We start from the raw sequence: 25,265 nt of genomic DNA, 5'->3' as shown, positions 1-25,265 counted from the left end.
AACATTCTTCACAGCATCCATTTTGCCTCCAATTCTCTGCTGCTCTTAAGCTGCGAAATGATGGCCGAGCACTGGGAGCGGAGAGCGGCTGGTCGTCCTCGCACTGATGTGGGCCCTTTGAAGGGGAACGGGCGCAAGAAAGGAAAGATCTGAGGAATCGGAGGAATGCGAGAGCAGACGCCTCCTTCAGGGGACAAAGCTGCGGCTGTGTCACACTCAAACCTGAAACACGTTTGGAGACGCCGGAAAGATGTGTTTATGGGTGTTTATGGGCTTTGTGACCGCACAAAGTGGAGCGATTGTTGCATCGGAGCGAAAAAACTCAAACCTGGCCACAAATCAGCTTAAAAGATGCTTTGAATGTTTCAACTCCACCTACACTCAGCTTTTATTGCCCCGTGAAAACAGAGAACGAACAGCCTTTGTGTTGCATTTGTGGCTCCTGCAAACATTCCTGAAAGAACACACGACGCGCCACAAACAGTTTCAGGAGAAGTCACATTCCAGGATGCGCCGGCGTGTGGTCATGCTTTACATGTGTCCTGGCGGCCTGTCGCTGCATCATCTGGTGGCTCATTGTGTTTGCTCAGGAACTGAACGTGCTTTGTATTTATCCTCCCACGCGCAACAGGGAACGCAGTAAGTTCAACTGAAGCCCAGTTTACGGAGGAGAAACTCTTCTCGGCCCCGGATCCGATGACAGCGGAGCCCGGATGGAGGAGGAGGAGGAGGCCACGGAACAAACCACGCCGTCACACGCTCGCTCTTGGTAAATACTTTATATGCAATTGTTTCTTGATCTTTGCAAACACTGTATAGAAAACACTTAAGGTAACGTTTGAACATTTAAAGCACATCTGAGCTTTCTGACAGACATGACACAGTAATCTACAGCTTCAGAAACATTCTCGCACCCCTGGCCTGTCCACACACACACACACACACACACACACACACACACACACACACACACACACACACACACACACACACACACACACACACACACACACACATACACACATACTATAGGCTCTCCACTTATTATTCACAGTAGGCTTTTATAACACTGTTTCTGTATCATATGATGGGTCTTGACACATTTTCTTATTTAAAATAGCTATCAACATGTATGCTGTAATATTTGGAAAGTGATAGGTCGGTATTTACATAAGCTTATCGAGCGAGATTTCATGTGGTGTGTGTACAAACGTATGTTAAGTGTGTATGTGAGTCTGCGGTGACCTGAGCCGATCGATCGCTCGGCCGTGAGTCACTGACGTAGGCCGTTTGCCCCCTAGCGTGCAGGTGGTTCAATGCAGTTCAGGTAGGAATGAAGAAAAGAGGCGCAGGGCTCGGATCAGCCTCACGGAGGTGAAGCGGGAGCCGACCCAACTGGTCCCTGACCCGGTCCTTTACAGCTTTCAGTCAGATTACTGGGGATGGTTTGCGCTGCTCGCTGCATGTGCGACTCGTCAGCATCTCAGATGGCTATGATGTATAGTCCTACAACCTACGTTTAGACTCTCTCTGGCTAATTTCATACAGGATTAGGGTAGAGAAACGTGGCAAACGCTCACAGTACCATGTCGGATTTTTAAAGCCTCCTTAAGCACCAAACAGCGCCGCTTCCAAGGCGATGAGAGGCTAATTACACGCTCACCCTCACTCCGCCTCCACCCTCACCTTTCCTGCTTCACACACAGAGATGCAAGCACTCACATGTACATTCATAAACACCGAGTACAGAAGTAAGCAATTACACCTACACACAAACGAAACAAATTAAAGAGTCACACGCAGCCACGTACACGCAGCACTGGGACCTGGGAGACTGATGAAGCTAATGCGAGAGGAAAGTGAGGCACATAATCTGGCAGGCAACCCAGCCTGAAATTTGGTATACGCAAAAGAGAAGTCAGACGCGGGTGATTAAGACGTCGGAGACAGGCCCACGTTTCCAGCCTAGCGAGAACTAATAAAATCATCTAGTTAGCACCTTAATTCTCCAGGTGCTTTCAACAATCTCTGGATATTTAAGTACCTATTAGACTAGAACAGATTTAGTTCTGGAACCAAAGTCTGCATGCATTACTGTACTTCGCAAGGCAAATCATTTCAAGGTTGGACTAAGGTACCATAGTGATGATATGAGTCGTCCTCAAAGGCTTAGCTTCTCTTTTACGCCCTCATTTTCTGTTACCGAGGTCAAAGGCATTAAAACCGAGATTCACATAATTAAACATTTAAGGAATTTATGTGCTCCAGCAGTTTCATAAACACTGGGTTGGGATCCAAAATAGGTCACGGGCCTATTTCTGCTGGGTCCCCACATGGCAAGAGTAGCAATAGGCTTCCATGATCTGGGGTCAGAAGAAGAGGGAGTGCCCTTGGTTTTGTTCCGGGATGGAAAGGCTTAAAAGCCACCAACAGAGTTTCTGCGAGATGCAGGAGTGACGGTGGTCGAACAGGGAAACGTGTTGAATCAATCTCTTGGGCATTTACAGACGCACATCGAAGGCCTCCTTGTTTGAAAGAGGCAGCGCTTTGCTTTCCCGGTGAATAAGTAGAGCTCTGGACGCTACGTCTTCGTCCCGGGCGCGTTGTTTCAAAGGGTCGGGCAATTTAGTTCCAAATTGACAACAGAAAGAGACAGTAGGAGAGAATGAGCGCGAGCGGGGAGCCTGTCCGTCCTTCCAGTCACCCCTTGCTTTGCTGAAATGGGGGAGTTCAGGGCCGCGTCCCCTCAGCCGTCGTCCGGGGTCGAGTCCTCGGGGGTGGACGAGTCCTCGGCAAAGTCGTCCGACGAGCCGCTCTTGTGGATGCGCCCGTCGCTGCGCATGCTGTGGAAAGTCTTGCGGAAGGCCTCCATCATGGAGTGGGCCAGCTTCTTGGCCTCCAGCTTGCTCTCGCACTCCACGGCGTGGCAGTGCATCTGGAAGGACAGGTCGTCGTTGATCTCCCGGTAGATCCAGGCGAACACGTTGGGCCTGACGCCGTGGTCGGCCGTGCAGTAGGCGATGCGCGCCACCTGGTAGGTGTCCACGTCCGGCGAGGCCTCGCCGCGCCCGTCCAGGTGGTGGAGGCGCACCTGGAAGGGCCGGATCTCCAGCAGAGAGCTGCCGGCGGGGCGGGTGCCCTGCTGCTGGGCCAGGCCGCGGCCCTCCACCAGACCCACCACCGCCGACTCCGTGCAGCCGGACAGGAACTGGGTCCCGGAGATGGTCACCTTCCCCAGGTAGGTCACCTGCAGGAGAGGAGACACAAACAGGCTCTACTGAGTCCATCACGACCAGGAAAGACACAACATGTCTATCAAGGGCGTTCAGTGCATTATATGTGGGCTACAAGTCAATGCATGCACAGATCCTTAGGGTGCCTGTTATCCAACTGCAGCATTCTTCAGCAGTTAGTTGGAGTTGATACTGTTGGGTTTGTTGGACGGTTAAGCAGAGAAAATGGGAGTAGAAAAGGAAGGAGGTCCAAACCACTGTTTAACAAGTCTTCCTCTTTCTCTGCGAGTCGTGAGTGAAACTGGGGCGAAAGGGGGCAAAAACATGAAATATGGAAAGCGGGAATGAATCCATTTCCATTTCAAATCCCCACGGGCAGTCATCAATATTAAAGCATCAATGCATGAAAGGTAGCGGGAGCTAATAAATGTGGGGAAAATGAAGAATGCCTGTTTGGGTGCGACGTTCCTCTTCTTCCTGAGATTAATTAGGCTTCGACAACTGGTGGGAAGAAAGACCCGTTTAGGCTCGAACAGCTTTTCTGCTTGTATGTGATACCGTGCGTTTGCATGTGTGTTATTATCCAAAGAGGGAAAAAAACACAGAATACCATAGTAATGATACTGCATACCAGGAGAGCGACAGACTGAGGAGATGCAGAGGGAGGGAGGGGGAGATGGAGTCAGAGACTGACCAAAGTTGGAGCTTTCTACGGGAACGCGGCCAATTCCAGAGCCGTCCAAAATAATGGCTGACTTGTGCGTTTTCTCTACACGCTGTTCTTCACGGGTTTATAAAAATACACAGAGGAGGAGTCTGCTATGAGTCAAACACTCACAGGGGTTTAACTGCTGTCTGTGTTTATACTGGGGCGAGGGAATACTCTGAAGCACCACTCTGTGCTCTCAAGGAGTGCGCTGCAGCCGGAGAACAGGCCGCGGCACGCAGCCCACTCGCGGCTGCAGATAACGCGGGCGCCGGAGCGCTCGCGGACCCACACGGCCCGCGTTCACGGCCCGATGCGTGGCGGAGAGAGCCCAGATATGGAGGGTCGGATGCAGAGGACACAGAAAATAAGGCAGCAGAGTTCTGGGTGTCAATTTATTCAAAGCGCGACCCCAGAGATGTGTTTAGTCTGCAGCCATCGTGTCCAGCTGGCCACTGAACCTCTCAGAGGAAGCTCAACGAGCACGTAGGTAAACAGTTGGTTCAATACAAATGATACTGTACGAGCCTCGATATTGCTTAAATGTGCCATGGGTCTCTTTAATCCCTGAGCTTCTCATCTAAAGGTGAATGAAAACACAGGTCTTAGGTTTCCAAACGGATGTCAAAGCTGCTGGATTAATATGTAGTGAGCCTAATCCACATAAACAGAACCCCCCCCCCTTCAGATCGCAGCACTGTCCCACAAGCAGCGGAGATTCACACAGCGAGCGCGGCCTCTGGTTTCCATTAGCAGCGGCTGTGGGACACGCGGCCTCTGGGCCGGATCCTCCGCGCAGCTGCGTAGAGCGGGTCTGCAGGAGCGGCCCGGAGTCAGGGCGCTCCGCTAGTCAACCGCGGCCAGGAGGCGGTCAGTCACTCAGCAGCCAACAAATCCAGAGAGCAGATCCAGAGCGGGCCAAGATTCATCGCGCGTCAAACAGCACAAAACAGGCTTTTTGATATTGAGTTACTGCTTTAAACTGTGGTTGTTGCCGCTGATTGCCCGCTGCCTCGTTAAACACAGGCTGACTGCCCGGGGTTGGGATCGCAAAGCAGCTCGGGGTAATGTTTTCACTCAATCTGCCCACGTCTGGTTGAGCTAGAACACGGTCAAACCGAAACCGAAGGAAAGGAAGGAGACGCGAATCAGCCACATCAAACACTGCTGGACGAAATATCAGCAAACAACACAAGATTAATACAGATAGAATAACTGGATGAGTGTGGTGTGGGTGAGAGAGAGAGAGAGAGCGAGAGAGAGAGAGAGAGAGAGAGGATGCAGATGGGGGGGTGGGCACCAGAATGAGCAATAAACTGTTTGTTTCTTCAAAGTCCAAACCAAACATGCAGCTGAAGAGGAAATTGTTGCATAGCAGGAGACAAACAGAACACAGAAAAAGTCGTGCCATCGTCACTAAATAATATACGTTCAATGCTGCGAAATTAAAGGAAAACATGGTTTCGCTGTGTGTGGAGGTTCACGCCAGGAGCAACAGATGCCGCTTCCTGAACTGTCTCTTGTTCCCCTTTAAAGTCACTCATTTCATGGTCAACATGCCCTCATCACTGCTCATTGTATTATATTTATATATTATTTTTGAAATTCATATTGTCGGTGGAGATTCTAAGTCATGAGTCACGTCAACTGGATTTGTTCTTTTCAGGAGAGACTCGGGTTCGAGTCTCTACTTAGTGTGTGTCTGGAACCCACACTAAAGCATGACTGGTCGTGTAAACACAGTAGAGAATGTTGTCAAAACAAAGGAAGGTTACACCAGCGTGTGAAGTCACCACAACCCTAACTGATAGCAGGAATATCTGAAGTCAAGGAGAAACACGGAGAATAAACACTTCTGAAATTGAAAGCAAACTGACACCAGCTGTACACAAATGCATGTATGCATGTGTGTGTGTGTGTGTGTGTGTGCGTGCGCGTGTGCGTGTGTGCGTGTGTGCGTGCGTGCGTGCGTGCCTCAGGTCGTCACCCAGAAGCCAAACGGCGACACATCTGTTCATGTTGGTGCAGGGGAAGCGAAGCTGCTGTATCTCTGTGCAGACTGGAAAAACCTGATGCTGGTATCAATCAGCTCGGGAGCGCACATCTGCCGCCGTCTGCTCTGGCTGCTCAGTCATTCCAGTGCTGGCAGGTCAGGCAGCGTAAACCATTCCAGAGGTTTACAGACTTCATCGCGTCGGTTCAACTTTCCACGTGTTCCTCCTCTTTGTCTTGAACCCTGCTGTTTGTTCTTTTATCCATCATCCAACCCCCCCCCCCCCCCCCCCCCCCCCCACACACACACACACACACACACACACCCATCCCACCTACAGTATCTGCCCTCTAACTTAAAACGGTTCTAGGCTGAAAGGAGTGATTCCGTGTGAAGCAACGAGCGGAGAAGTTCTTTCATGCAGGAAAGAGAAGCGTGTGTGTGCGAGAGGAGGGTGGTGAAGGGGGGGGGGGGGGGGGGGGGGCATGGTTAAATATTTGCATATGTAGTGAGACATGTGGACACTATTACTGTCTCACGGTTTATGGAGCTCATTGTCCTCTCCTCTCTCTCACTCGCACAGACCCAGACCGTCGGTGGACTGCGATGGCGGCTCACGAGACACGACGCACACGCGTGAAGTCCCCGGTGGGCGGGTTCTGGGTCGGCCCGCCGGCCTGTCCAGCGGTGGTTCAGAACCTCGGACTGTTTCCCAACTACTTTGCCATCGGTGGATGAAACGATGACGCCCGTTCGGTAGTAAACAGCTTTTACAGGTGGTTCGTTTCCTGTGGTTTCCATAAGCTGTCACGTGATACAGAAAGAATCTTAGTGACGAGTGAATCATTAGTGTGACTTTAATGTAGTCAATACAGAAATGAAAAGGACGAAACTAAATAAAAAACACACGCGGTCTAATTTTTTGCATCCAACCGTCTTTTTAGTGGGTGGGAGAAAAGATGACTAAAGATCACTAATGACCATTTCTTCTTGTTTGTTGGTTTCTTTCTGGAATATTTATAGTCCCACTTCAGTGAAAAATCGATATTTCTGTTCCTTTTTTCACTTTAAAGCAGGGGCCACAACTATTTATTGCCCAATTTTAAGCCAAGTCACATCTCTGCTTCTTGTTTCCTTTGGTCCATCTGCTGTTAGACGCATGAAAATCATCAGGCGTGTTTTACATTCGCGCACAGTGCATAGTGGCTAATTGGGCTCCACTCTTATTAAAGCCACGTAGCCTACTGTTGCGCACACAGTAAATGCCAGCGCTGTCACGAACCTGAACGCGCGTCACTGCCAACGTTTTCTGTGGGACCTGAGGAATGAGGGGGACACGTTTGAACGTTTTGGGATGAATCACTGGATGCCAAACCCAGCGACTCCGGGCAGAGACCGCAACTGTGCGACGGCAAAGAGGAAACAGAGGGACGCGCATCGTTGTAAACAGATGGCGAATAGACAGAAAACCTGGGAGAACGCGAACCGGAGGCGAGGGGGGAAGAGCCGGGGGTGGGGGTGGGGGTGGGGGTGGGTGGGGGGGGGTCGTCCGTCTGCACGCTCATCCCTGTCTGTCCCTGCAGAGGTGGAGAACGGAAGGACCCAGAAGCCAAGAAGGAACGAGAGCAGCTTTAATAATAAGGAGGAGGACGCATGGAGAAGGCCGTGTGAACCTACAGACAGTCTGCAAGAAGCTGGGACTTGTTGCTCAGCCTTTTTTCCTTCCCAGACACTAAGCCAAGGACAAACAGGTGGCGCAGACAAAACACGCGCGCCCTATCGCTGCATCGGAGCCCGCTTTGGTTCTGGCCCTCTTGATTCCATCCAGATCCCCTTTCTCTTTTTTTTTTTCTTCCCCCTCCGATGGCACGAGATGAGACCTCGGCATGAAAACGCTTTCATACGTCAGTGGACGAGGATTTGGAAATCTGTGCCTTTTGTGCTACTGGAAACGATCTGGTTGACGTGGTAATAAACAAGTTTGACAGAATCGGGTCTGAAACATCCTTTCAAGTAGTTTAAGGAAACTGAGTTAGCATCAACAGGAAATGAATGATGGATGTTGAAAGTCGGGCACTTTTCATATTTTCAGCACACTGATACAATTTCATGTGCCTGTGCTCCATTTAACATAACTTTGGCCTGACACCATGATCTGGGAATGAAGCAAGTCATAAATAGACATGAGTGTCCCAGTGTTGGCAAAGGGGGTTTTCCTGGTGTTTTTACCTCAGTAGCCCCTGTGTCTGGATCCTCCAGCGTGACCGGGAATCCGCTGCCTTGAAACCCAGCATTCCTGGGAAGGTTGTTAACATTCCTCGGAACGTATTGAATCAGCACAGGGCAGCTGGCTCGAAGATGGGCCAGTGTGTGTGTGTGTGTGTGTGTGTGTGTGTGTGTGTGTGTGTGCGCGCGCGTGTGTGTGTGTCTGTTTGCGTTGGGTGGTGAGAAGGTGCTGCGCGTGTCCACAGAGTCCGAGTGTTTCCACGCGGGCCGGAACAGAAGCGCCTCAGTGCACATGAAAGAGGCCTCACATTCACAGCCTGAAGTCCAGGAGGCCGCGCGGTGACACCGGCAACGCGGCCGGCTCGTTTTTCATCCCATGTCCACAATGCGACTGCAGACGATCATGCATTTTGCAGTTGCGTTCGCTTGGTGCATTCAAGGACTGTACACAGCGTAGGTCATCTGTGCTTAAGCCGTGTCCAACGCACAGATGACCTGAAAGTGTGCGATGCAGTGATGATTTTAAGGATCGTCACTGCAGAAGAAGAACGAGGAAGGAGACGGAAACCCGACACAGCCGTCCTTCACCTGCCAAACAGCCTGCTGCAGTCAGTGGGTCTGACGGCGGCCAAGGCAGGCTCAGACAGCGCTGGTTAACCTAAACCGCAGTCCACGGTGTATTTCAGCGCCTCGTCACTCCGGCACGTACCGGGAACCACAGACACAGAGGCGAACCACGAAACACGCAGGAACACGCAGGAACACGCAGAAACACGCACACACGTGAAAACTAGCAGCAGTCCCAAAAACGCCTCTTTGTCTGACAGATCAGATAAAGACGTGGGACAGTTTGGGTAAATCAAGGGCAGCTTCATGTCGAGCCGTCTCTGAGGCGTTTTCCTGAGCCGCCGGACCGGTAAAAGTCACGGAGCACATTTTCTCAATGGGTCTGAAGCTTCGCCTGTCGTCCATTCTAGCTCAGTCAGCACAACTGGCAACCGGACAGCGAAGGAAGAGGCGGCTAAAACATGAAGGAGCCAATAAAACCAGCCGATGGGGGCGATAAACGGACGCTGCCGAGTCCCTGTCTGAGGACAGACAGACAGACAGGCAGACAGGCAGACAGACAGACAGGCAGACAGACAGGCAGGCAGGCAGGCAGGCAGACAGACAGACAGACAGACAGACAGACAGGCAGGCAGGCAGGCAGGCAGGCAGGCAGGCAGGCAGGCAGGCAGACAGACAGACAGACAGACAGGCAGGCAGGCAGGCAGGCAGACAGACAGACAGGCAGGCAGGCAGGCAGGCAGGCAGGCAGGCAGGCAGGCAGGCAGGCAGACAGACAGACAGACAGACAGGCAGGCAGGCAGGCAGGCAGACAGGCAGGCAGGCAGGCAGGCAGGCAGACAGACAGACGCTGCGCAGGTCGACACCTGCAGACGGCCGAGCAAACAGGAAGGTCGCAGGCGGATGAGAGAAAGCATTGTTTTTATGTGGTTTCCGTGGCAACGTGGCTTCGGAGCTCCGAGGGGACGGAGCAGCAAGTGGATGCTGGGATTCACACGAGACAGAGGACGGATGCCTGACGGGTTTTTCTCTCTTCTACAGGCGTTTGAAATTCACACGAACGCTCCGATTAGCACACCTTTTTCTGAGAACGACATCATCCTCACAAACTCAGTTTGATTAGTGTCATAAAGTATAGGGGCTGACGTGAAAATAAAAGAGTTGATGCTGTCCTTCAAACCTACTTAAACCATTTCAGCCCAGAATGTTTTAAACGTCAGCTCCCATTTCAGGTCTCAGCACTTTGGCTCTTGCTCAATATGGGTGTGAAGAGTGTGTTTGATACTTTGACAGTGCGGGTGTTTGTAATCCTGAACAGCAAAAAGACACAAACACAGTAAAACCCTGACTTGGAGCTGCCCCGTGTGCCATGACCAACGCTGTGGCATGAAGCAGGCAAACACAAAGCCTCTGGTTACAAGTGTTATGTGTAATAACAGAGTGGAGCTGCTATTTTAATCCGTAGCCCTGTTTGTTTTCTGTTTTGAAGCCTGAGAAAAGAGAAAAGGCTGCAGGAAAAGCTCCCAGGACCCGTGGCCTCGTACAGTGCACACATTCAACAGGAATCCTTCGTGTGATTTACACACAGAAACTTCAAAAATCACACGTCGGAGCAGAAAAAAAAACCTTGTTCTCGTGCTAAAACTCTTATGGAGCCGAGCCGGATTTAAAGATTATTGGGCTCATGTGACGCGACTGTACCTTGTATCCGGCATGAGTCCTGCTCTTTGTGAGCGGCGTGGTGGAGCAGAGCTCGATGGCCTCGGGCTCGTGGAAGATCACCGTGGGCAGCGGCTCCTTCTTCAGTGTCAGCACATTGAGCTTGGTCTTCAGCATGGTCTGAAAGTGCTGATGGAGGCAGAACGAAGCACAGTGAGCTTCAGGCCAACACACAATCAGGCAAACGGTAGATTAAAGCTGGGGGAGGCTGAAAAATGGGAACTGGAACCCTGAGAGTTCCCTTTTTTGGCATTTATAAATGTGAAGCCACATTCACTTATAGATATATTTCCAAAACCTTTTAATCAATTAACACAAATACAAATTAGAGCAAAAATGTGAATGTCAACAGACAAAACTGAGGGCGTGAGAGCTCCACGCTGCTCTGAGAGGAATGTGCGGAGGAGATGAAGGGAGAGCTTCAGTCCACGTCTCCGTCAGAACTCGAGCAGAGGAGGAGGCTCGCTCTCCTACGGACCCGAGCTCTGCAGCCTGACCTCAGATACCAGACCTGGGCACCACGCGCGGGTTTCACATCCTCCTCTCATATCGCACCCATTGCCCGGTTCCTGCTTTTAACAAACAAACAGCTCCTCCGTGAGCAGAAATGGCTTTTTACAAATGCTCCCATTCACTTCTGTGCTGTTTTCCATGTTGGACCTGCACAGTGTCCGTAATAAAAGGCGATGAAAACATTGCGTCCTTCCAATACGAGACCGCCAATCATCACTGTTCAGAAGAGGAAGGTCCTCCAGCAGCTTCCAGAAACAGGTTTGGAGTCAACAATGACGCACAAACTAACTGTTAGATGAGGAAGAAGCCGTGGGACCCTCAGTGAGCCACCGTGTTGGCAAAGTAATAGGCACAGGGTAGATGATAATAAAGAGGAGGACAAGACAGGGGCCAAACAAGGAGCAGATGGAGGAGAAAAGGAAGAAAAGGGGATGATGGAGTTGTGAAAGTGAAGCCACATGTGTGTAAACGCTTGCTGACCTCCGCGTCAGCACTTTACAGCTTCCTGACAGCGACTCGCATTCCTGCGGCTGGCCCAAGAATGGATCAGGACGAGGTGGGGGGGTTGTTGGACCCCCCCCACCACCACCACCAGGAGCAGGACTGAGCGGGGGCCGCTGGAATTCCACGGATAATATTTTCACTGCATCTGAATGTTTTTCATTTCTCCTCATCGCCGCTGTGACTGGTTCTATTTCTGACTTTAACTGCGGCCGAGGGTTTTCTGTCTCCGTCACCAAGGCCCGTCTGAGCCGCTTACAAGACCCAAGCGTGTCCACACTTCACCTCCAAACAATGGCCGCGGCCAGAACCAGCGCCCGGTGTCCAAACAGCGGGCCTCTCTCAGGATTTTGACCCTGACCCGTGGTTTGGCCTTTTGCTTTGGGCTCTATTATTAAGGTTTTCACTCACAAACACGTAAATCTGCGTGTAGCCACGAACCCAACGGGTCACAGATGGAGCGCTCAGGTTCTGGCCCCCTGACGGAGCGTGTCCAAACGTCGCCTCAGAACAGGGTCAGACCCTCCGTCACACCCACCGGGGCGAATTAAAGGCTGTAGGTTGTCGTGACAGAACATGAGTCAGCACTTTTCCCTTCAAAATGGGGCCCAGGTTAAGGAACATGCTGCGTCTTTTCTGGATCTGACTGTACTGAAAACCCAAAGCGAGGATGAACTCCTCCAGCTGCCTGGGCACTGTCCCTCCACATGTTTACACCCCCCCTCCGTCTGATCCTGGAGCAGTTTACGAGGGGAAATGTGTTTGAACAGGCTGGAGCTCCAGGCGACTGTGGGAGGTCGCGGCGCAGACGAAGGGCCTGTTCTCTGAGCGGGTCAATGATCACGCGCGGCCAAGGGTGGGTTTGGTTCTGGAGTGGGAAGCGGGTCCAGACGGGCCCAGACCTCAGAGCGATCTGCGGCTGGCAGTAAAAACATCGCGAGGACGTGCCCCAAACAGCGAAGCCACCGCGACGGCCTGAACACACGCAATTAGGACCTGCTGCTGACAGAAAACATGCTCCGACGTCCAGAACATGTTCAACGTCCACGGTCCCCGTCCATAACATCTAGTCATTAAAATACACAGAGTCCACGTTTGAGGCTTCGAGCCAAGCTACAAAAAAAAAAAAAAAAACACAACACAACACAGTCCGGGAACCATGGGAATTCTGCATCTGTCTGCTCCTTTTGCCACCGAGGCCACAGTGTCAACAACATAACTGAGGCCACGACACAACCTCAGACGCACAAAGAGACAGACTGATGCATAAACAAATAGGCCCAGAAGGAGGCGGCCACGGCGCCGAGCCGGAGCCCCGCTGAGCTCCAGATCCACGTCGCCACGCGCGACCGGCCCCGTTTGTCACTGTCACAGCAAAGTGTCCAAAAACTGGAAACCACCGCCAAAGAAAGAAGTGCTGACACGCTGGAACCGTGTTTAGCCTCCGTGGGGGACGCTTAAAAAAAGGAAGCTGTTGTTGTGCGCGCGTGCGCGCGTCCGTGCGTGCGTGCGTGCTCAACCTGTCCCTCGGTGCGCGCTCATGCCCAGAGGGACACGGAGGGTTGTGCAACACGCCGCTGAACCGACGTGGCCCCCGCGTGGGAAGAAGGAGGGGCCCCGGAACCGACGGAGGGACGGAAAGCGGGGGCGATGGGGAAGTGGACAGAGAGAACGAGACGCACGCGGGAGACGCACGCGGGAGACGCACGCGGGAGACGCACGACGTCCGAGTCTCGCCGTGAACGCGGCCAATCGCGCGCCATCTCCTCGCCTACTGTACGTCCCCTGCTCTTCCCCTGCGAGGCTGAGACGGGCGCGAGTCGAGACGGCAGGCGTTGCTATGGCAACGGGAGACGGCGCCAGCGAGGGGAACCGGGGCAGATGCAACAGTGAGTGAAAACGACCAAATAAACACCGGGCTCGCTGCAGATTAACGATCTCGCGGACTTCCAGAAAAGTCCACAAACACCAGCTCTGGAAGGATGAAGCACCGCGGTACAAAGGACGCCCATCACCATGGTAACAGAGCGGGCATGAGCCGCTTACTGTGATTGTTATATAATTGTTGCACTTGTATTTCACATCTCATTTCAAACCGCAGCTTTTTTCATGTAATTAGGACCCTGAGGTACAGTGGACTAGCCCTTTAAGGACAGCCTCGTGCCTCGTGTGCAGAGATTTGTCATCTGCATCCAACACTGGTGCAGATGGAAAGAGCCTGTAAAGTTGTGTTTGTTGATTTAAGCCCGTCCAGCCACCAAGAAATCACGACAGCGCGAGCTCGGCTTCGGGGAAAAACGCGAGTGACGACGACTGGGAGTCACGCAAGTTCCAGCCGTAAATAACGAGGGGACGCGCGTGGACTTGCTTGTGTGACACTTGTTGGCGTGACAGCGAATCCAGGTGTCCACAGAAACCGCGGGCACGCGCTCAGTGGGCCGGGATCGATGACAGCTCGTTGGCGATGCACGGCTGAGCATCACCGCGCAGTCGGTGGGTGGCGAATTTAACCCGAGGGCACGGGTGTTCTCGTGCGATTGCAGCAACAAACACAAATCCTACAGTAATAATAACGATGATGGGGTTCTTGACGCCGGGGCAGAGGACGCGATTGTGCAAGTTGACTTGGCAGCCGGTCCACAGGCCCACATCTGGAGAGCATTACGTCTGCAGGCTCGGTGCGCCGCGTGCCCCTGGATATCAAACTACGTGTCATCACCGCTGCCTTTTTCCCCCCGCTTCTTAACAGGTCACAGGCGGCAGGTTGCTGAGCGGAGCGCGGCTCTCGGCGACTTCGCGGCAGGAATGAAGGGGGAGACCGAGATCGGGCTCCGATGTGGCAGCATTGAAGGGAAAACGGAGTGACAAGAGGAGGAGGAGGCCCGCACTCAAGGTGGAGAGCCGGATCCTGCTAGGCCCGAGGGCCACGGCACTACAGGAATACGCCTGTCAATTGACATTTGAGCGCAATCTGCAGCGGCTGGATTTGCGCAGGAATGCAGCGGAGGCGCAAAACGTGGCGCGGTCAATAGGTGCGTTTCAACGTAGCCATGAAAACGGGTGCGGGGGTCACGCACAGTGGAGGAAATGATGTTTGGTCACGCAGGATTTAAACGGCCGTAAAACATCTGTATCGCGTCAGAGACACGGCGAGTCTGGATCCGTGCGCGGCGGCTCCCGTTAGCTGAAATGTGACACGAGACGTACCGCACTCACACACGCAAACGCACGCACGCACTCGCGTCCTACCTGCAGTCGCTCCGACGCGGGTTGCCACATATTAGCAGGGTCGCGGGTTCGGTTCCGTACAGCTCGATCTCTTTCCGCAGCCCGGATCACATCTGCTCGCTGTCACGCCGTGCTTCTCTGTCCTCCCTCCGTCTGGGCTGCTCCGCGCTGAGGGATGTGTTGCTCCGCCTGCCTGTAGTTGGTGGACCGGCCAGCAGGTGGAGGTACCTGTCGGCTCCGCGTGCCGCGTTCACGTCCTTCGGGAGATCGCGTTCTCCGCCGGAGAGTTGACAAACGGACTGCCAGGAACCGGCTACACGTGAAAATGTCACTTCCGTGTATTTTATCACGATTGGCTAAACAATTTGACACTGTTGTGGTAGTTATTCACTGTAATGTAAAAAACAAAACCATCTGTATTAACATATTACCTACAGAGGGATTTGACCTTTTACCTCTGATATCTGCCCAGTGTGGACAAAGATAGATGGTGACCCATAATCTGAACTTACTACAGACAAGTTGATGGTCTACATCAATTATTGATATTTATTTAACAACACATAAACAGGACACCAAGTGACACATGTGTGCAGGTTGTTCTGAGGAAACTATCATATAACAACATTGTTTCAGTGTTAATAAAAACGTGCCCTGCTTACAGTTCTGTTCATGTTTCACAAGAGCAGCTTAGGACAAAGTCCATAGTGATTTGCTAGTCATGCCCACATTTCATTCTTCTTAAGCTTCTTAACATTCAGCCTGCCTGATTGTTTTATGACTGAACATTTCTTACATGTTCCTCCTGGGATTTAGAGGTACTGTAGATCCTCAGCAACATAATCCAAAACTGTCTGAAATTGTGGAATGAAATATCTTATTGATGCTAACTATAAAAACTATATAAAACTATAAAAAAAATAATTACCAGTTTTACCGAAATTCTTTTTTAAACTGAAAATATACGTGTGTGTTGAATCAAGTCAGACAGCAAATGCCAGACCCTCAAGGACCAAAGACCACGCACACGGGCTTCAAAGCAACTCAGAGGTGACGCAGGTACGTGTGCTGAGCGTCATGACTCAGCAGTCACACTCTGTGCTCAGAGATGTTTACATCTGGAACATCTGGCTGAAGCATGGAGTCCGTGTTGTGTTAACATCGCCAACACTTAATAAAGAGTCCTCATGGGTCCCGATGGCTTCCGTCTGGCGCATACGACCTGAAGACGCTGCAGACAAAAACAGATGCTGCGGAGAACGTGCGTCTTCTGGATTTGGCTCAAAAAATAGGATGAAGTGTTTAAAATATAATCATCATTTTACATTTGTGCGTCTCTCTCAGCTTGACAGTATTGTTTGCTTTTGAGTTTCGCGAGGCTCCCATTTTGTGACTCACTCACGCAGAAAACTAGGAAACTGAAAACAGCTTTTGCACCGGCGGACAGAATCCACACACGACACCGGGCGAGCACCGTGGATTGTGTTCCTTTGAATCTTTATTGTTTACATCATTCAACATAGATATTAGGTAATCATGTGGCTGCTGTGCTGGGAGAAAATAATTCAGAGGATTAGCTGAGCCTATTGAGAGGAACAACACAGCGGCACAGACGGGCTTTTCCAGTGGTAGGACACAAAAGCACATGTAGTATACTGTATATGCTTCTCTTCCTCTCCTCCTCCCCTAAAGCGAGAAGGAACAAACAAACAAACAAACAAACAAACAAACAAACAAACAAACAAACAAACAAACTTTCATCCAGGAACCATTCAGCACTGTCAGGAGCGGAGGTGAATCTGTACACTGGAATAAACAGGTACACTGAGTAAAATCAATGATTTTTTTTTCCTGTGCATTGAGAAATATACCGATCTAGAATTCTAAATATCACTGAAATACACACAGCAGGATGGGAGGGTCACAGTACTCCAGGAAACCCACTGTCTTTACTACTCATACACCACTGAGAAAGGATGTAAGGAACAGGACAATATGCATTAAAATGTAAACTTCAGTGACTAGTATTTTATACAGTATGTCTTTATCTACCAACCATAAGTTACTCAACGTAAATATCTGGCACAAGTTTGACGACTGCGATGAAAAAGGAAACCAACAACCAAGTAGATGTGATTATAAAATAACGCAGAGAAGACCGAATCTAACCATGCACGGAGTAAGGCAACCTAACTGCAGAGTCTCTTAGATATAGAAAAAGGTGTAGGGTCTGCACCATGAGGAGTCTCTACTTCTACCACACCTGTACTTGCTGGGCCTACGCCTAGAAACCCGGTGACTTAGTGTCACACGTTACCGATGACCTACGTACAGTAATGCAAAGTGTGATCTTATGCTACAATATAGCCTTACTGTGGACTTCGACAGGAAAATAGATGTATCAAACTCCAGATCTGCTCAGCATGGGTTGTACTTTTTTTTTTACATTCAATTTTGTTTCATTATTTTATTTTTGTTAAGAAATACTTTATATTACTGTGTAAGTGTGTGTGTGTGTGTGTGTGTGTGTGTGTGTGTGTGTGTGTGTGTGTGTGTGTGTTGCCATGGTGGGCTTTTTACAGATCCTTAGTCTTGATGAGCGTGACCAAAGGCTTGTCGTCAGGACTGTAGTCTTCGTAGGCGATGGGAGTGGCGTCGTACATGGCGGGTCTGGACTTCTTTCCAAATCTAATAAGAAAAAAAAAACAGCCACACGTCAATATCAGTCATCACGTGACCTCGCCGTTTGTCTTCACTGGCCCGGACCTGGCGTGGCGGATGGAGGCGATGGCGTTGCTGAACTCGCTGTCGATGCTGCGGCAGTTGTAGAACTCCTGGTACGCGTGGCGCGACGAGCCCTGGTACTCGATGCGGCTGATCCGGCAGATGCCCACGATGAGGATGATGAGCATGAGGACGAAGGCCACGCACAGCGCGCCGATGATGATGTAGAGCGAGTGGCGCGGCATGTTGGTGAGGGCGTCGTCGGGGTGCGCCGGCTTCCACTGCAGGTCTGACGGACGCAAAGGGGCCGTCATGTCCCCGCGCCGTTGGGCTGCTGAGTGAAGGTGCGTCGGAGCGGCGGACTTACGGATCTCGCAGCTGGGGCCCACCCAGCCGGGGGGGCAGTGGCACGCGAAGCCGTTGGACTGGTCCACGCAGCTGCCGCCGTGGTGGCACGGGTTGCTCTCACACTCGTCGACGTCGACGTCGCACCGCTCCCCTGAGCAGAGCGGACAGGTGAGGACCGCGGGCCGCTGCGGAGGCGGCGTGAAACGGAGCGCGTCGCTCACCCGCGTATCCGGGCGCGCAGGCGCACGAGGCGTTGAGTCCCGCGCTCTCGCAGCGGCCGCCGTTCTGACAGCGCACCTTCAAACACGGGTCCCTGTAGATTTCGCAGTGTCTTCCTGCACGAACACAAACAGGGTGCACATTAGACCCACTGCTGCCGCGCGTTCGGACCCTGCGAGGCTCTGACCCGAACGGCGACGTACCCTCGAACTGAGGCGTGCACGCGCACTCGTAGGCGTTGATGAGGTCCCTGCACGTGGCGTAGTTCTGGCAGGGTGCAGACAGACACTCGTTGTACTCCTCCTCACAGTACAGGCCGTGGTAGCCTGCGTGGGAAACACAACGCACACGCGGAAAGGGAATTTTGCGGGGAGTCATTGCTCGGCACAGTAACAGTAACCGTCTGAATGTAGCTTCCAGCACCGTTCGAACGGACCGGGCCTGCGGGTCAGCTGACATGCAGTGTGACGTCTTCTCCATAGGATGGCAGCTGCGGGCCGAGGCAGCGCTGCCGGCACCGTCGGAGCAGAGCATCTATTGTGTTAAGCTGAGAGGAAGAGGGAGCTTCAGCAGCACAGGTGGAGGAGGAGTCAGTCTCCATTCTCCCAAACACACAGCTTCAGTGTGGACTTGTGTGATGTTGCACCATCTACAGCTAAAGAGCCCAAATCACCGGCACCAGTGCTTCAAGAGCCCTTATATGATCAGTGTAGTGTCTCTATTAGCACTGCTCTCATTTGACTGAGTCAATTTTTCAATGGGACTGAATCAAGCCTCAGCAAAACCTTGCCTGGGTCTCGGCTAATGCGAGCTCTGGGATAGAAAAAGGAGGAATTAATGAGGAGCCCAGTTAGATCCTCTAGGGTCCTCTCTGTGAAATGCCACTGAAATGTCAAGTGCTTTTCCAAGACTGTGTCTGGTTTCTGTGCACGAGCTGGTTGGTTGGCAGCCTCTCGCCAGCCGGATTACAGGAAACCGGAGGACGGATCCTGCTACATATCAGCTCCCCAGCAGCTTTCTTTCAGGCAGCCAGCGGGCATTTACACACGTCCCCACACTTCTAGGGGGCACACAAAAAAAATGTATTCATCTTCCCATTCACACGCACACACACACACACACACACACGCACAGATGCAAATTCACGCCAACCTGATCAATGATTCCTCCAGTCCCATTAACCATTTGATTGGACAGCAGCAATATTACACTGAGGCGCACACACACACACGCACACACACACACACACACACACACACACACACACACACACACACACACACACACACACACACACACACACACACACACACACACACACACACACACACCATAGCAACCAGATGGATGTGAGGGAAATGAGGTGAGGTAAAAGGCAGGAAGATGAAGACGAGGAGGGACAAAAAGATTGTAAAAGAAACACAAGAGGAAAATACTAAGGTTGGGTCTGTGGTGACCAGAATGAGAGCTCTGAATAACAGCAGACCAGCAGAAATGAAGTATGGAAGGATTATTAACTCAAGCTACATCTATTGTCCCTGTAGGAGACAACAGATGTAGCTGTGCAGCTGAGCGTCGTCAACGATAAAACAGAGAGCCCTGAATAAAACCTGACGCCTTTATGGTTCAGCTCACGTTACAACAGGAGTAGGTGACTCATGCGGGACAATGAACTTGAGCCTCAAATCAGAGACTGAGCCAGTGAGCGGTGGCGGTGTGCTTTTGACCGACAGAGGGGCTCTGTAGGAGCCACCATCCGAGGCGCCGTCCCTCCATCTCTGCAGGGTGATTGTGACACAGCGGAGGATCATGAATCATTACTGCTCTGAAACGATTCCATCACGGACGCCAGTCTAAATATAAGCTCATCGGCCGCGTGAGAGCTCTCCACCGGACCCGTGGGGCCCGTCCGACCCGCGGGCTCACCTGGCACGCACAGGCACCTGTAGCTGTTGCCCACGCTGCGGCACACGCCGTGGGCGCAGGGGTTGAGGGCGCAGAAGTCCACCAGCTGGGCGCACGCGGGCCCCGTGAAGCCCGCCGTGCAGCTGCAGCCGAAGCCCAGGGGCCCCGGGCCCTGGGCGTAGCAGGTGCCGTTGTTGTGGCAGGGGCTGGAGGCGCACGGGTCCACCTTCTGCTCGCAGGTGGCGCCCTGGAAGCCTGTGGTGAAGGGAAAAGCAGGGAAGCAGGGTTCCATCAGTGTCTGTGACGCTTTGTTCTCAACGGCGGTGCGTGCGTGCGCCGACCCGCGTGCCGCGTGCTCCTCCGCGGGTGACTGCACGCGTTCCACCTCTAAAAATGAGGCTTCTCCCCCGTCGCCCCCCCCCCCGGAGAACCGCTGCCGTTGTGCAGCGGAGCGGAGAGAGACTCCCCGGCCCCTCGCTGTGATTTAGAGCAGCTAGTAAATCCCGGCGCAGACGACAGGCGCGTGCACCGCTGAGCTGATGAAGACGCGCGTGAAGCGGAGCGACGGGAGCCGCGCGGCCACGTGCAGTCAGGGGCAAATCTCACCTGAAACACTCACTTTGCCTCAGCTTTCTGTTTTATTTTCATTCATTTCAGCTGACAAGAATTAGCAGGTTAAATTTAGCTACATGTGACTGGAGGCGCTAACACTTTGTCTGGTGTCGGCGTGTGAACGTGCGAAAGAGACAGAGAAAGAGAGAGAGAGAGAGAGAGAGAGAGAGAGAGAAGCAGTAAACAGCGTGACTTGGAGGCAAACTTCACACCATCGTGGTCTCCGCTGAGGAGCAGTGAACTAATTCATGTTATGTGGGTCATTTTTGATCACGCGTGTGTATCAAATAGTCAAACTTGAAGCTGCCGAGCCACGTCTGACCTCCTTGTTCGGATCCATCAGGACCAGACTGGAGCCTGAACACGTCTCCGATGCCGTCGTCGTGTCATCCATCTTACTGCTAGTGTCTTGACTACTGTACAGCCACACCGTTGCGTGGAGTGTGGTTACACGTCGGTACCAAAGGGGGACACTGCTGCACTAATGGCTGCTCTCTGCTTTGAGGTTCTGCTCTGTTCTGCTTCTGCCGGAGCCCGGTGTGACCTGCTCGGAGCGAACAGTACTTCCTATGCGGCGCGTGCTCTCCTGCAGGCGTAGGCGCTCAGCGTCCTGACTCAGCTATTGACTGATCGCTTGTTAAACAACGCGGCCTGTTCGCAGACATTTTTATCTATTGATTTTCCATTTCCAGCTTGAGTTCAATCCGATTTTGTTTTGATTTTCTTTTACCTGCTGCTACATAAGATGCATACTTAATTAACTTCCACATAATATTTCTACAATATCTATCAAAGCTCAATTTGCTGATCTCGTTTGGGGGTTTATGAAACTGCAGTTACTTTAAATATTCCCAATTTCCAATAAGCTGAGTAACAATTGATTAGAGAAGCTGAACTAAAGCAGTGGTGCTGATCTCAGATACTGCCCTGAAACTTGTAAAAGCTCTCTCTAAACAAAACCTTCACTCACTAATTAAAAGGGGCACAGGTTATTATTATATGAAAATAAATCCAGAGGTGGATTATGAATTCCTGTCCTTGTTGGAGACTTTGCTGTTGTTGCCGCTGCAGATCAAGTGTGACGTCGGCAAAACTCTCCTCCTTTTACATTTCTCTGCCGTTTCTTTATCTTCTGCTGTCGTCCAACGTCTTCCTACGTGCTCGTACACAGTTTGTACACAGTAAACACTGCAACGTGTAAATTAATCAGAAACCGGTGGGCTCCCGGTAAGAAATGCTGTTTGTGCAGAAGTTTTTCGGTCACACGTTTCCCCAGAGAGGCTGCTGCAGGTCGCTGAGGCTGTAAAGACTAATTAGAAAAGAGGAGGAAGGTTTAAATTAAGCATCCCGGTGGCACAGAAACCGGGACAGTGTACATGTATAATAACACCGCGGGAAAATGTGCACACAATTGCAGGATCTTCGTCTTTCGTGCTTTTTTTTTTTCTTTATTTCTCATCAGTAAAAGCTGCAGAGAGTTCAACTGGGCAGAGACGCTTCTGGAATTCAGATGAACCCTAAATCATCCACGTCTCCGGACAGTGTTGGGGGGAAACCGTACCGTGTATTATAACACAAATAAGGAAGCGATGGCGTTCATGCAGCACCACCGTGCAGCCGCTTCCATCACGCACGGCTGTACCTTCTGGGCAGTAGCACCGGGGCCCGGCCAGGCTGCTGAAGCAGGTAGCTCCGTTCCTGCAGGGCTGAGAGAGGCAGTGGTCCACCAGCAGCTGGCAGCGCTCGCCCTCGTACCCTGAGGACCGCACAGCGGGTGGGTCACACGCTCTGAACCACTTGAACGATCAACAAAGCGGGTACAATCGACATGGACGGAACCTGGCGGGCAGCTGCAGGTGAAGTTGCGGCCCTCGTCCCCCTGCCTCACGTCGGAGCAGGTGCCGTTGTTGCGACACGGCCGGCGGTGGCAGGCGTCGAACTCCTCGCAGAAGATGCCGGCGTAGCCGTCCTCGCACTCGCAGAAGAAGGTGCTCTGGAAGGGTGAGCGCCACACGTGAGGGGCCTGGGGCGGCGGGGGGCGGGGGGGTGTGTGTGTGTGTGTGTGGGGGGGGGGGGGGGGGGGGGGGGGGGGGGGGGGGGGGTCTGTCTGGGCACTCACCTCGGAGGGCTGCGTGATGCACTTGCCCTTGCCGGAGCACTGGGGGTCGCTGAAGCTGCTGCCGGGCTCCACGCAGCTGCTGGCCTTCACCGTCAGGTTGAGGCGCAGTGTGACCTCCGGGGCAGTGGGGGCGCCCACCCGCAGCATGCCTGCCACAAAAGAGGCCCTCAGTAGCGATTTAGGTAAATGAATAACGTGTTAAACACTTTTATTGTAGTAATTAGTGGACAATGAAGTCCTCGGCCAATCAGACGGCCGGTGGAGTCCTGACCACGCGATCGTCGACGTTCGAAGCGGGAGCGCGCAGAGTCACCGCTCCGCTGCCCCCCCCCCGGTGCTCCTCGTCCCACGTGAGCTCACAAGGTCGCAGACTCTTTGGCTCGACACAAGCGGTCTGTCGGTCTGTGTCGCAGTTTGACCTTCAGTCCCGCGTCCTCCGTCCTCTCCTCGCATCCTTTCCTGTCTTATCGTCTCCTCCTCCCCTTATGTGACTCATCCTCCTCCCCCCTGACTCAACTCCCGAGCGTCACCCCCCCCCTCAGGTGGAGGCACCACACACAGCGGACACGTCAGCAGACAGGCAGCGGTCACACAGTCACAGTGTTTTACTACCACTCTTTTACAAATCCTGTGTGAAGCTCAGACTCAAAATACAGATGGTATATTAGCATAAATATCTGATTCTTCCTACTACCCAGTATAATATTCTGACTCACATATGTAAATATTCCGTGACTCTCCCCTAAGAGATGTCAGCAACAAACGCTGCAAATACATTTTATTTAAATTCATTAGTCCTCTGATGTACTCAGTGTACGCGGCCCATTTAGAGGTGTTTTCTGCTTCTCTCAGTTTATTATAAACAAATTTAATAAAATAATTTTTTTTTCTACATATTGGATTTCACTGTAATAATGATTTGCCTGTGTGAGTATTTATTATTTCATTGTTATATTTTATTGCTTCTAAGTCAGTCAAGCTGACTGACACTGTTTCTAGTTCTAGTTCTTACAGCCTGATATACTGTAATATAAAGGAGTGATGCTGTGCATTGGGAGATCAGAAGCATCTTACTGAGGAAGTAGTTCTGTCCCAGGGGCAGCGACTGGTCGGGCACTACCAGCCCGTCGGGGGCCTGCAGGAACCACATCATGGTGCCGTTTAAAATGGAGGATCGGAGGAAGCCCTCCTCGTTCACTCGCCACAGGCCTGGAGCTCCACTGGCATTTACCACCACCCTGGTGAGAAGGGAGAGGAACGGTGAAGACAAGGACAAGGTCAAGACAAGGTCACGACAGGAGGAGAGCATAATAGCTGGTACTTACTGTGAGCAGCTTTTTTGACAGTGTTCATTGTTCATTATAGATAAACATTTCCTGTAACAAAGATATTTATTCAAAAAGACAGTGTTCAGTTTTTTGTGATTGTTTTAGGAACCTTTTTTAATTTAATACATGGACGAGGTCTAAAACATCTCTCTGGACGTTTGCTGTGGTTAAAAAAGATGCTGTCAACACAAGGGACGAAACTCATGACTGCATGTGTAAACGTCTGAGCAGAGAGGCCAAACTGCTGCTGGACAGAATGAGAAGAGTGTGAAGCTGAGGTGCGACGCGTCAGCCGGAGCTGAGCAGCCTCGCTTCACCAGGACCTTCTCTGCATCCCTCACACGCTACAGCCACACCTGGAATGCTAATATTCATAATACCAAAAATAAAGCTGCCTATCCTCTCAGCTCATCTAAAGTGACCCTCACATTCAGATAGGACTGACTCCACCCTGATGACCCTGATGAGCGCAAACAGTGAGTCAACTAGCCAGCGACACCAAATTAAAACGCACATAATAACAGAATATTTAGTTAATCTGTCTAAGACAGACTTAATGTAAAAGACGTGTCCTGGATCTGTTTTAGCTTCTGTTCTTCACTGAGGCCCACTGGGAACGTCACAGGTGGACCAGCGTGACGGCTGTGCCCAAATGTTCCGAAGTGGGAGATGAGCCCGAAGGTGGAGATGTGAGCGCGGACCAGAAATAAAATGACCGAAATTACTTTTCTTTGCGGAGCGTCTAAGCCGAGCTGGAGAGGCAGCAGGATGAGAGCAGATATCTGGGAAGACGCAGAGACTTCGTGCTGGAGCCGAGCCATGTTGTATTTGCTATGAAGGTAAAGTTGTTGAAAGTGATGACCTTTATTTGTAGAGTGAGTTTAATTGAATTTTGTTGCTATTCTGATTCATTAAAGTTTATACAGTGGCCAGTCATCGATTGTGAAGTGATTTAATTAGTATTTCAAGGTAATTACCATCATTAGTTGGTCATTTATAGTAAATGAGCTTTGACTCTCAGGAGAACTACTCAGCATTAGTGTTGTTGATGTTGTTGTTGTAAAAACTGGAGTCGTCTCAGCCGCTCGGCCCGGTCTCTCTGGGACACGAGAGGCTCGCTGCGTTATCATCAGCATTCCTAAAGCGATGCCGTTTTTGGATCGCTGCCTCATTTCCAAGTGGGTCACGTGCCCGTGTCCTTCAGTGCCCGCGTCCGGTGGTGCATTCAGGTGTCGTGCGTAATTATACAGTAGGAAAACGGCAGCGGCGCTTGATTAACTCGCGGCGCGTGGCTCTCGGTCTTTTGATTGGGACCCGGAGCCGT

At 51.7% G+C, this 25,265-nt stretch overlaps 2 protein-coding genes and 2 long non-coding RNA genes across 4 annotated transcripts in view; 2 read left to right on the top strand and 2 right to left on the bottom strand.

Annotated features, from left to right (window-relative positions):
• Nucleotides 1–764: 764 nt before the first annotated feature.
• pid1 (phosphotyrosine interaction domain containing 1) lies at nt 765–16,026 on the bottom strand. Its single transcript, XM_029170400.3, has 3 exons — nt 14,708–16,026; nt 10,427–10,573; nt 765–3,247 (listed from the first exon to the last, which is right to left on the bottom strand). The coding sequence occupies exons 1-3, from the start codon at nt 14,735–14,737 to the stop codon at nt 2,747–2,749; spliced, it is 678 nt and encodes a 225-aa protein (XP_029026233.1). The 5' UTR covers nt 14,738–16,026; the 3' UTR covers nt 765–2,746.
• Nucleotides 13,142–16,441, top strand: LOC114867593 (uncharacterized). Its single transcript, XR_003787900.3, has 2 exons — nt 13,142–13,477; nt 14,208–16,441. It is a non-coding gene; the product is annotated as an uncharacterized LOC114867593 (long non-coding RNA).
• Nucleotides 16,167–25,265, bottom strand: part of dner (delta/notch-like EGF repeat containing) — a 23,495-nt gene continuing 14,396 nt past the window's right edge. Inside the window, exons 4-13 of the mRNA XM_029170399.3 lie at nt 23,688–23,851; nt 22,614–22,762; nt 22,334–22,487; nt 22,137–22,250; nt 19,904–20,137; nt 18,181–18,303; nt 17,980–18,093; nt 17,778–17,909; nt 17,453–17,699; nt 16,167–17,374 (exon numbers count right to left, since the gene is read on the bottom strand). Of these exons, the coding sequence (XP_029026232.1) occupies nt 17,263–17,374; nt 17,453–17,699; nt 17,778–17,909; nt 17,980–18,093; nt 18,181–18,303; nt 19,904–20,137; nt 22,137–22,250; nt 22,334–22,487; nt 22,614–22,762; nt 23,688–23,851 (1,543 nt within the window). The 3' untranslated portion in view covers nt 16,167–17,262. The remainder of the gene's footprint in view (nt 17,375–17,452; nt 17,700–17,777; nt 17,910–17,979; nt 18,094–18,180; nt 18,304–19,903; nt 20,138–22,136; nt 22,251–22,333; nt 22,488–22,613; nt 22,763–23,687; nt 23,852–25,265) is intronic.
• LOC121202660 (uncharacterized) lies at nt 23,851–24,877 on the top strand. Its single transcript, XR_005898465.1, has 2 exons — nt 23,851–24,417; nt 24,529–24,877. It is a non-coding gene; the product is annotated as an uncharacterized LOC121202660 (long non-coding RNA).

This window comes from Betta splendens, chromosome 13, assembly GCF_900634795.4.
Source record: "Betta splendens chromosome 13, fBetSpl5.4, whole genome shotgun sequence".
NCBI classification, from domain to species: Eukaryota; Metazoa; Chordata; class Actinopteri; order Anabantiformes; family Osphronemidae; genus Betta; species Betta splendens.
This window is presented reverse-complemented; position numbering and strand designations above follow the sequence as displayed.

Bases quoted from the DNA above. Each gene is read 5' to 3' on its own strand.
- pid1 (XM_029170400.3), bottom strand. From the start codon at position 14,737: ATGTGGCAACCCGCGTCGGAGCGACTGCAG. The intron at 10,574-14,707 runs GTAGGACGCGAG...TGCCTCCATCAG, and splicing joins CCGCGTCGGAGCGACTGCAG to CACTTTCAGACCATGCTGAA. The intron at 3,248-10,426 runs GTACAGTCGCGT...CCTCTCCTGCAG, and splicing joins GGACTCATGCCGGATACAAG to GTGACCTACCTGGGGAAGGT.